A 9,664-nucleotide genomic window follows, 5' to 3' on the forward strand; every position below is an offset into this window, starting at 1 on the left:
ACACCATAAAATGTACAATAATACAAATGGCACACCACAAGTCTGTTGTGTCAAAACGTTGCAGAATCAATTGATTCCCCTCAAGGGTTGAAGATTCAAGTTGAGGTTATTTTGTGAATTTAGGGCCCCTTTCATCACTAGGGCGCCTCATCTTCCCGTGCACACTACACAGACACACATCCTAAAACCAGGCACCAAAGAGATTGTCTTTTGACACATTTGCTTTTGTAGATTACATACATTCTTGGGTAATGTACAGTGTGTACTCTAAACACACAGTTATGTTGCAACCAGTGTGCAATAAAATAGGGGTCCCAATAAGTTATTGCCAGCTTGCAGAGTACATGCGTTTTTTTCACCTTTTAATAAAGCTACTGATGTGTCGATGCGTGCCATGATGTGAGAAAACATGTGCCTCTGTGTGTTCTGGTGTGCAGTGTGTATTTCAGGAACCATCTACGAGAAACTCCTCAAAAAGGCACTTAAATAGGGGAAAATATGTTTCTTTTTAAAATTATCTGCGATATAATTATCACAGATAATATAACTGGCTCGAGACTGGATGCAAGTGGCAGAAGTATGTGGAGATAATCCACATCTGCAAACAAACTCCACTGTCAATATAAGACTAAAATGCAAATGCATACACACAGTTGCAGTCATTCAAACACAATATTTTCCATCAAGTTATCTAAAAATCTAATCATTTAGCCTCAGTTTCTGGATTGGGAAGATTCTTCTGTGCAAAAGTTTACCTTTGATGTGCAGCCTAGCATTAGGTAAGTGTACATCCAATACTCACCTACACCTAGTGTCAAACATACAACAGCCATGTTTTTCGTCTAAAACTTAAACTTTCTTAAAATCATACCCTCAGATAGTTGTAACGCTGTCTGACGCCCCCAGCATAGCTTAGCCCAGCAGATCCTGCAGGTAACTGGTTCCAACTAGCCTACCGCTCCGGAATTAGACAGTGAATATACGCCAACATGTTCCTATTTACATGTTGTGATTTAGAAAGCTGTTAGCATGTAATAACGTAACATGAGACACAGCCATCTTCTAACTGTAAACAAACCGGGAACTATATTCTCAGACAGGCTTGCTGCGAGCATATCACTACGCCCAAGTACTATATTCTTCCACCTAAGAATATAGTTCCCGGTTTGTTTACGGTTAGAAGATGGCTGTGTCTCATGTTACGTTGTTTTTTGTACACGCTGTGACTCTACAAATCACAACATGTAAATAGGAACATGTTGCCGTTATTTTGTCACTTATTCGGAGCAGTAGGATTACTGGAACCATTCACCTGCCTGTTCTGTGATGGGCTGATGCTGCTGGAGCCGTCAGACAGCTTTACAGCACGCACGGAGATGAGAAGGGTATGTATCGACTTGTCTAACTCTGGGGGTTACGGTGAATAAGCTAAATTCCCAATAAGTCGGCGTGTTCCTTTAAGGAGGTCTTTTAAAAAATTAAAATAAAGGTCAAACATTTAATTCCATATGTCAACATATCCCAATCAAAGCAATTTCAAAAGGCACCAGACTTGCACAGTGCGGGTGAGTCTCGCCGTGGGCCACTCCTGTGCTTTAGTTCAAACAAATGTGGAAAGACTGGGTTTCAGTTGTGAGTAAAGGAGATAAAGGAGGGGTGTGGGATACTGGGTTGGTGAGGAAGCCATTCAGGTGAGCATGGGCACGTCATCCTCTGAAGTGGTATCTTCAGACAGGGGGATAAGCAGTACCTCGTCATCTGAAGAGGAAGAGGAGGATGAGAAAGAAGGAGAGGCGGAGAGGGGCATGGAGTTGGTGGAGGAGGAAGAGGGCGAGGCTCTGAAGAGGGAGATACTCAGGCCCAGCGTGTGGAAGATGGAGGCCAGAGAGGGGCTGCTCGGGGGGACAGGGACAGGAGGAGTGTGGGGAGAGACGGGGCTTGGAGCTGGGGGAGCGTATGGAGGTGGAGGTGGGGGCAATAGAGGAAGCGGTGCTTCCTGCTGCTGCTGCTGCTCCGACTGCGCCAACAAGCCAAGTTTCTGACGCACCGGCTGGTTAACCGCCTCCACAGCCGAGGAGGAGCTGGTGGGAGTGGAGTGAGCTGGTTCCTGGCCAGAGGGAGCGGCGTCTGACTGCTGTTGGCTGGAGCTGGACGCCTGACTCGGCCTAGACGGAGGTCTGGGGATTAGACCCCACCTCCTCATGCGGCGAACAGCCCGGCGGATGAATCGGGGCCTGCGTCTGCGGTGTGGGGAGGTGGCAGCATCCTGACGGAGGAGCTGGAGGATTCCCCTCAGAGAAAGTGACGAGGTCTGACAAGGAGGAAGGTGTGAAGAAATGGAGCGAAAAAGAGCAAAATCAGTTAAAAAAAATAAAAATAAAAAAACTTCTACAACTTGCTTACAACTTACAACTCTTGCTCTATATCCTTAAAATGGTATACGATCATTTGAAATACCAAACATGGTATTCACAAGTCTTTTAGAAAACAAGTAGATAGCTTGGCCACATCCCATCAGCTGGCTTTGTTTTATGCACTTAATTCCTCTGCCTCCATTACCTCAGCTGTCCTCACCAACTAATAATAGAGCACCTCAGTGTGAACCTGAATGGTAACAGCACATTAGCTCTATCTTAACACTCTTCCAACTTCAGCCCACAGCCTGCTGGGGATTAATATGGATGCTGAAGTGGAGGGCATGTCTTAAAGACAGCTAAACCCAGGGCTGCTAGATTACAGTGTGCTCTGTGTGGCTGAAGTCTGGAGGGATGAGACATGGGGTTTTAACACTCACACCTTCTCTCAAACTTTAACTTCAAGTTAAGCGTTTGAATCCCACAATAGTAGAATTTTTATGGTACTGTTAGGTGCCATAAATAAGTCTGTCAGTGTCCTGCGCCAGGGTTAAAAACTGGTCACTGAGGTTAAAGACGACAGACAAATGGTATTCGTATCAGGAAATAATTTCTTAGAAATATGTAAAAACTAGGAGACAATGTGAAAAGAATATGCCCAAAATTGGAGATTATCAGATACCATTTTTTGCTTCCCGATACCAATTCCGATACCTGAACTTGCGTATCAGCCGATACCGAGTACAGATCCGATACCAGTGTGTCATATATTTTATTATGTTTTAACAACTGTATACTACTATCCCTGTATGGATGCGATATTATTTCTATCTTTGTTGTCGGTCTGGCTCAGGTTAAACTCTGTGAAACATGAACAAACACAAACAATGAATGCCACAGAACTTTCTTTTACTATCCAGTTTGACAGTCAGTTATAACGGAAAAAGAACATAAATAAACTACTTTAACGTAGATTTTCTTTAGGGCTTTATTACGTGGTATCGGATCGGTGCATTAACTCCAGTACTTCCCGATACCAATATCAGCGTTTTAGGCAGTATCGGAGCCGATACAGATACTGGTATCAGTCCATCTCTACCCAAAATGTTGCAAGCTGTAGCACTTGACAGGTTGCTCTAGTTTAGACCACATCAGGAGCTCTAAAAGTATCAGCTGAAATGACCATGGACCAGTAAAAAAACAAAAAAAAACACCACCACTGTGCATCCCTGCAGTTCTATTTTGTGTGGTGCTCTTTCCTCTCACCTCATTGGGGTTTTCTGTGGGGAAGTCCTCCACTGGGGGGATGATACCCTGTGCAATCAGCTGACCGTAGGAGGGAGGAGCCTGCTGCTGGATCAGCTCCGCTTCCTGGCGGCTGATTGGCGCAAACAAGCTGCCAGACACAGACAGACAAATTAAGATGCATTCACAGTCTCTCAGTCTCACACACACACACACACGGTTTTGTTGAGAAGCCCTTGAAAGATGTATATACAGAATACAGTCATGATACATGCATTTATCTTTTATATATACCTTTTACAATACCAACAACATCTCATACCACACATTGTTTTTGTTATAGGATAGTTTTCACTTCATAAAGTTGCTGTACTTAGTTAAAATGTTTAGTTTTCAAAAGAGAAAACACAACATAACCTACTTTGGCTGGGACAAATTGCAGGTGGGAAGCTGACCGTTTACAAATAAAGAGTGGAGTATGGACTGTACTGGCTGTGTTGTTGTGAGATATTCTGGTACGTGTACGTCACAAGAAATCCCTACTATGCTGCTCCAAAGAAGCAAAATGGTATTCCAAAAGCCAGGAAGTCTAGAAAGCAAAAAGTTTGATAATTGCTAAAAATCAACAAATACGTTACAGCATAACTGGACGTCAAAACAGTTACCTGTACTCCCTGGTCCTGAGCGAGTACAGTTTACAGGTGCAGCCCATGGCAATAACTAGCAGAAGCCCACAGACAAGGCTGCCCACTGTTGCCGCGGTGATGACCTTGCGCGGCAGGGTGACCGTGCAGTTGAGCTCGTCTGTTCCGTCCTTACAGTCCACCTGGCCGTCACAGCGCCAGCTCTCAAACACACACCTGCAGACGGGACAATGGGCCGATTGTGTGTTAGTGTCCAGGAATAACTCAAGTGAGAGATTCAGTTTCACATGAAGTTACATTCTGAGGCGTGCGTTATGAAGCATTATAATAAACCATATGATTGTAAACCAGCCTAAACGCTCATGATTAGATATTGAAATGAATCATTTTATAGGCTAATGTTATAGTTAAAACAATATGTTGTATCCTAGACATGGAGTAAATCAAACGTTGGAATTTATTCAAATATTGTTTATCATTGCAGTGTTGTGGCTCTTGAAGGGAGATGGTGTCTCTTTAAATGGGTCATATAAAAGTCCCTAAGTTTATGGTTATACATTTATTATGCTGAATCAAACAATATACCAAAAATGGAATGATAAGGTATGTTGTCAGTGCTTATTTTTGGAAGAATTGCAACACCTCAACAAGCTGAATACACAGTGAAGTGCACAGGTTATTTTAAAATTATAACACCCCAAGATAATGTTCATTGTATTAAATTCAACACAAATCGTAACCCACAAAATACACAGAATTTAAGCCATCCGACACTCGTATGGTCACATTTCTGCCCACACCCTCTGACTCACACACTTGCGTTATAACCAAGACACACCTAGCACTGATACTTAACTAACCTGACCACCAGACACAAATCATTTAAGCTCATTTGGCAAAACAATCTATATAAAAACAAAACGATAGCAGCTAAACAGCCACTAAATGGACCTTGACGAGAGACCGCTTTGCTTCGTCAGCTGCTGCTTCCAACATTAAGCCTCAATCATTAACTTTTAAGCTGAATTGGATGAGAAGTCTTAGTGGTTTGAAAGTTTGAACATTTACAGTTCAAAAACAAGTGAGCAAACTCGATCTGCTGATGAAGACTGTGTGATACGATCCAAAGCTCTAGAACAGCTTCTAATGGACCTTGAGGTGAGATTGTTTTGTCAACTGCTGTTCCCAAGGTCAAGAAAAGAACAAAAATGAGACAACTGTCCTGTCTGAGCCAGAGAGATATAAAAAGGTTTTCAGTCTCTAACACACACTAACCTGTCGCTGTCACAATGAAAGGTGCCTGGCTGACACACGGTGCAGTCCCTCTCGTCGCTGCCATCGGCACAGTACAGCTGGTAGTTGCATCTCTCTGTCACCGGGTAGCACACCGGTCTGCCAGCAAAGTGACTGGATGCCACCGCTTTCTGCCCTGCCACTCCGCAGGCAAACTGGTTCGGACTGCAGCCCCTGCAACCCTCCTCGTCCTTCCCCGTTTCGGGACAATCCCATTTCCCGTCGCAGCGTTGCTCCTGGGTAAAGCAGCCTCCCGCAGCTCCTCCACACCGGCCCTCCCAAGGGGGGCAGTAGGTCCCGACATGGAACGTTGCGTTAAAGCCGCTCCCCTCCGAACCAGGAAGAGTCTCGTATGTCATTGACAGCAGGCCAGTATGGGATTCAACTTGGACTGATTTGTAATTGGAGACGCTGGTGATCTGTCAAGATGCAGAAAGGGCACTTCATGTTACCAAAAGCTCTTTTAACATAACGTTTTTAAAAATAGTTATTATGTAAACTAAACAAATAAATACATGTTTGGATACATTATCTTAGTTATAGAAACTCACAATTTTAATAACTTCTCCTTTGCCTTGCTCTCTGTTGTACACAGTGAGTCTATCCCCGGGTCCCAGCACCAGCTGCTGCAGGTCTAGCCTCAGTGGCCGCGAGTCCTGAGGGTCCAGAGTCCAGATACAGAACCAGTTGAGGCCCGTCATGGAGAGGAGAAACCATGAAGTCTGCCACGAGCTCCCTGTGAATCGGAGGCTGCTCTTGATCCACCTGGGCTTCCTCCTCATCCCTGTCCTTCAGCAGCGGCCACAGATCAGCCTCAGAATCTGCAACATAATGTCTATCTGGGTCCCAATATGGGTTCTTCTCTGTGTACGTCTCTGCTTTGGCCTCCTCCCCTGCCTGTGTGCTGCCGTACTTTGGGTGTTCTGTGGTCTCCACTTCTGCATCACAGCCCTGTTCATCGGTGCCGAGGCCAGCACCTTCCCCAAGACACTCCACCTGGCCATTACAGCGCCAAGAGAGAGGAAGGCAGCGACCCCCCAGACACTCAAAGGATGTTACTGGGCATTCACCAGAGTCTGGACGTGTAGAAACAGAAGGGATAAAAGATATGAAGAGAGGAATTACATTTTGACAAGAACTGTAACTTGCAACAAAAATGCAAAGCTATATTTAATACTGTTGTACTAAAACTACAATATTTCTATGTGATACACCTTGATTCTTTCCTTGACAAGGTAGATGAAGACAGCACAAATAACAAAATGAAAATAACACCATGCTATCATACCTCTGGCGTAGTTCAACAGAAAAGACGACACAGGGAACAGATGCGGAAGGAAGTGGTGCATCACTGTAATATTTCCCCCTGGGAACTCCATTGGTTGCGGCAACTTGGAGCCACAAAGGACAAGCGGCTCGCCGCCAGCTGATGAATTTATAGACACCCATTCCTTCCTACACCGTACTGAAAACTGTGAAAAGCTAAGAAAAGGATTTAGAGTAGAATTAGTGAACAAACTTTCTTACATAAAAATACCAGCTAAGAGGCAGCATTTCTGCAACAAAACAAGTAAGACAAAATACGATCGCCATTCGCCACACAACGCTAGTTATTCCTTTAAATCGCTAGGTGTATTAGGACATGCTGCAAATCATCGAATAGCAATATTGGATGTTTACATGATTTTTTTTGAAAATTTTGATTTTGGTATTAAATTTCTTCATCTGTCAGATATTTATTTTGCTGGATTATCCACAAACATCTTCTTCTATTAATACTGCCCACTCCTAGGCCATTCATAACATGACATCCCGACCACAGAAACATGATCGGGCAAGATCAGGGTCCCTAATATTTTCTATGTAGTAAAGATATTCAATACTTTGCACAGCACATAGCATTGTCATATTTACAATGAATTCAGTCTGTTGAGTGTATCATTATCACAGATGACATGTGACTTAAAGCAAATAATTGTATCTGGTATTTTAAATTCCCTCAGTGCCTTTACCTGAGAACGATAGGTTCTCCTTCCGAGCCCTCGATGATCCAGCAGTCATAGGTAGAACCAAAGCGGTAGGACCAGCTGTGGTAAGCAGAACTCGTGATCTCTCCCACTTTACTGTCTAAGACTTGGAGGGAATGCCCACAGCGGGCTGAGGGACAGCAAGACAGAAGAGCAAAGGTTAAGAAGCCACATTTTTTCACAGTTCTTCTTTTTGAAGCTGAAAGTGTTGGGGTATGGCATTAAACCTATGAGGTGTTGAAGAAAATGTCAGCAACATGACTATTTTTGCTTAAACCTTAATTTCACTACACCAATTGAGCTTAATGTTATAACACTACAGTTTAAAATAAGTGCTTGGAGAAGATGTGGGGAACAATAACAATAAAGAAATACTGTTTAATATGATCTGCTCATGGTAGGTTAGAGAGAAGTATTTAACCAAAATGTGACATTGAAAACCTCTTCTTGGTCACAACATGAGATAAAGTGCTGACGAGTTTGTCTCCTTACCAGAGCAGAGGGCAGGCTTAAAACGGCTGCATGCTGCAGATAAAATTGAGTGAAAACAGAATGAGTCAAGCAGGTGTTTAATCACCATGGCTGTCCGATCATAAATGTTGTGTGAACGAAGTGCAAACATAGCCATTGCTTTTAAAGTAGGCACCTGAGATACATACACAGTCAAACACACTGAACAGTGTGTACTCACTCACCTGTTATGGTGAAAACTAGGAGGGCACAGAGGTTGTAAGTGACGGTCATTGTGGTAATGCTTCTCCGCTAAAATGTTGGAAACTATATAAAAACTGAAGACTTTAAAAGGGTTAAAAAAAAAAAAAAAATGTCAGAGAAGCGCCATTTTTGGAGGCTTGTTCAAGAAGACTTCATCTGTAAAGTGAAAGAAGAGAAGATGAATGAGAAGTGTGTTAATTTGGTTTTCAATCATAAAACATAAAACAGCCTCATAATGTTATTACTCTACTGCTGTGGCAAAAAATTAGCCAGCTAACACATCAGAACAAGTTGATTAATTGATTGGTAGAAATCAAGTGTCAACATTATGAGAAATTAATAATTTAAGTAGTTATTTCAACAACAAAAAAAGCTTATCAAAATAATATTTGCTGCTTTCTTAGACTTGTATGATCGTAAATAGGTGTTAAACCATCGGTCAGACAAAACAAGCTATCGTTAAAAGTCCACTTTCTACTATTTTTGTGGACCAAATTATTATAGAATAAGCAGAAAATGTACAGATAACGAAGATAACTGTTACTTTGCAGTTGCTAATGTTGATTATAAGACCTCAGTGTAAGTGTTCTTATCCTATTTAAATACAATTACCTTGACTGTTTATTCATTTATTAAACTTCCCATTTTTGTCGCACTTGGTTTCAGCCTAAGTGCTACTACTTTAAACATTTTAAAAGACATATTTATCTGACTGATTAAGTCGAAACTATTTTACTCAAGGGCAATAGATCTGGCCACAAAAAGTGAGTGAGCATTATACATTAATATTAATAACGGTTATATCCGGGCAGGAAAACAATACATGCCTCTTGACGTTATTTTGATCATGAACACCGTTTACTCACACACCCACACACACACACACACACACACTTCCTTCCCATAATCTTCTCAACAATGACGCCTGAACGCTAGCATTTCAGAGACGAAATCCTCGCCACACAAATAGTTTCAAAGTATTTCTATTATTCCCATTAAAGTAAAACTATTAGGATATCGAGTACTTGTCAATAAATACATAATTTAGTCCCCTACAAGTTAAGATAATGTCCTGAGATAACGTTACAGGATAGTTTCGGTTTGGAGGAGAAGGAGGGGGCAGCTGCTCGCCAGCTTTAATAGCTAACGTTAGCTTCCTGGCGAGCTAACTGCTAACTGACTTCTGTCTTCGTTTAGACGCTTTTTCTAGGAGGCGACACCACAATAACATGTTTCTAAGCAGGACACGGATGCTTTAAGTACCTAAATAAATCACAACATGTAGGTCAGAAAAGGTAACAACCTAATAAAATGATTAAAAAAAGGAGTGGAACCGAGTACGTTACCATGTCTGTCGGCCTTTCTTGTTGATAAGTTCTGATCTACT

At 42.4% G+C, this 9,664-nt stretch overlaps 1 protein-coding gene across 1 annotated transcript; it reads right to left on the reverse strand.

Moving 5' to 3' along the window:
• Window positions 1-1,412: 1,412 nt before the first annotated feature.
• On the reverse strand, window positions 1,413-9,664 carry lrp10 (low density lipoprotein receptor-related protein 10). Its single transcript, XM_039823398.1, is given in 11 exon segments — window positions 1,413-2,311; window positions 3,621-3,750; window positions 4,265-4,459; window positions 5,519-5,955; window positions 6,088-6,219; window positions 6,221-6,612; window positions 6,825-7,018; window positions 7,549-7,693; window positions 8,056-8,088; window positions 8,259-8,433; window positions 9,624-9,664. Coding segments are annotated over 10 exon segments (2,331 nt in total). The 5' UTR covers window positions 8,308-8,433; window positions 9,624-9,664; the 3' UTR covers window positions 1,413-1,687.

Source organism: Perca fluviatilis, chromosome 14 (assembly GCF_010015445.1).
Source record: "Perca fluviatilis chromosome 14, GENO_Pfluv_1.0, whole genome shotgun sequence".
Taxonomy (NCBI): domain Eukaryota; kingdom Metazoa; phylum Chordata; class Actinopteri; order Perciformes; family Percidae; genus Perca; species Perca fluviatilis.